The sequence below is a fragment of the Penaeus monodon genome, chromosome 23, assembly GCF_015228065.2.
Source record: "Penaeus monodon isolate SGIC_2016 chromosome 23, NSTDA_Pmon_1, whole genome shotgun sequence".
Taxonomy (NCBI): domain Eukaryota; kingdom Metazoa; phylum Arthropoda; class Malacostraca; order Decapoda; family Penaeidae; genus Penaeus; species Penaeus monodon.
This window is the reverse complement of record NC_051408.1, coordinates 333,174-334,931: the sequence shown is the minus strand read 5'-3', so window position 1 is coordinate 334,931 and position 1,758 is coordinate 333,174. Positions and strand designations below refer to the sequence as shown.

At 41.4% G+C, this 1,758-nt stretch overlaps 1 protein-coding gene across 1 annotated transcript in view; it reads left to right on the top strand.

Moving 5' to 3' along the window:
• Positions 1-1,758, top strand: part of LOC119587661 — a 59,718-nt gene that overhangs the window by 49,860 nt on the left and 8,100 nt on the right. The window contains 2 exon segments of the mRNA XM_037936342.1: positions 279-330; positions 535-796. Of these exon segments, the coding sequence (XP_037792270.1) occupies positions 279-330; positions 535-796 (314 nt within the window).

The window sequence follows — 1,758 nt, the reverse complement described above, 5'->3', positions numbered from 1 at the left end:
GATGGTTTGCTCTGGACGTGGGGGTTAAGGGGGGCCCAAACAAGCATACACTTTTTTAGGTGCACAACTTAGGCGGCCAACTGATGAGTAATATGAAAATTACCTTTTTATGGATTATTTTTAAAAACTTCTTTTTACTTTTTAAAATTTTGTAGATTTTGATTTGTTGTTGGTTGGTTATATAAAATACCTAAAAATTTTTTTTGATTTACGAAAAAAGCAAAAGCACTTGGGAGGCGCCCTGTGGCCAGGTCCTAAGCAAAAACTTATCCCCTTTGACCCACCATAAAACCCTTTACCTTCCCCGGGGCATCTCAGCTCTTACCAAAGGTGGGTTGAATGTCTATATATTTGATGCAAATTAAGTATCTGAAATTTTTTATGTGTTTTTATGGTTATATTCTGCCCCTTTACTTTTCTCCTCTTTGAAGATGATTGTATTCCCTGACAACTTTTATATTTATTTTGTTCTTTTAGTCTAGACTTGTTTCCCGTATCTTTTCAGCTTTTTATGCTTTAATCAATTTTTTTAAGGTACTTCCTCACAAACGGAGTTCCAAGTCAACAGTAGCTGGCAGCCGCATTCTACCTCCTTTAGAAAATTCCGAGCCTTGCCCCCCTGCTCCACCTCCACCAGAGGTGTTTCAGCCTGGCACCTTAGATGAACATCTAGAAGCCACTTTGTCCATTGTGAAAGACCCCAATAGAAATTCGGCTAGTCTTACCACCCCTAATGATCAGGGAGCAAGTTCCTGGGAGAACTGGGACTTTGTGTTTCGGGGCCTGGAGAAGAGAGGCTACAACAAAGACATTGGTGACCGGGGAGACATTCTCCACCAGATGACCAGGCAGAACTTATATTCAGAAACAGCACAAGGCAAGAATAATAATCTGAATAACAAGAAAGATATCACAAAGAACAAGCCTCTGTCCATCAACCAAGCGTTGCAGGCAATGGCACTTAATGACCCGTGAAGAGTGAAAACCCCCTTCAAGCAAAAGTTCCTTTTCCTTTTTCACGGGTGGCCCTGATGTCTTCCCCAACCTTACCAAGAGGAACAGTTTGTATGATAACATCTCTGCTGGTTTTGAGACAGCTCCTCAGGACAGCGATGACTGTGAGAAAGAAGCCAGTTCTAAAAGAAAACAAATAAACATTATGAGAACAGAAAACAATTTTAGCCCCTGGTAATAAGAACAATAGAGTATTTTTTCCTCCCAAGAAGTATAACCCATGAGCTAAGGGATACACTCAGACAAAACCCCCTTCAGAAATTTTCCGCTTCCCACACTGCACTTACACTCCAGCAAGCCAGCATCACCACCAGCACTCCCCAGTCAAGAGAAGCACTACCTTCCAAGGGAAAGCTTTGTACTTGCCCCATGGGCATGCTCTGCTTGTACGTTCCTAAATGACAGGGACCGCAACGTTTTGACATTGTGGAAAATCTGCTGCCCGTCCCAAAATGAAGCCTCTCGTTTGGGGGGCACAATGTCCACATGCCTTCATAAAAGAGAAAAAAGGGTGCTCAGGATTGTTCGTTTTTGGGGAAAACCTGGGGGGGATCTTCCACATACATCTAAGAAGATTAAAGTGACAGAGAAAGTGAGCCAAAGTATTCATTGTTAGTTTTCCAGCATTGTTCAAATCTGGATTTGCCAAATGACATAAGTATTGACAAGAGATTTGTCACCTTTTTTTCCTTTTTTATGTTTCATATGTAACAAAGAAATTACCCTTATCTGCATATTTCACTC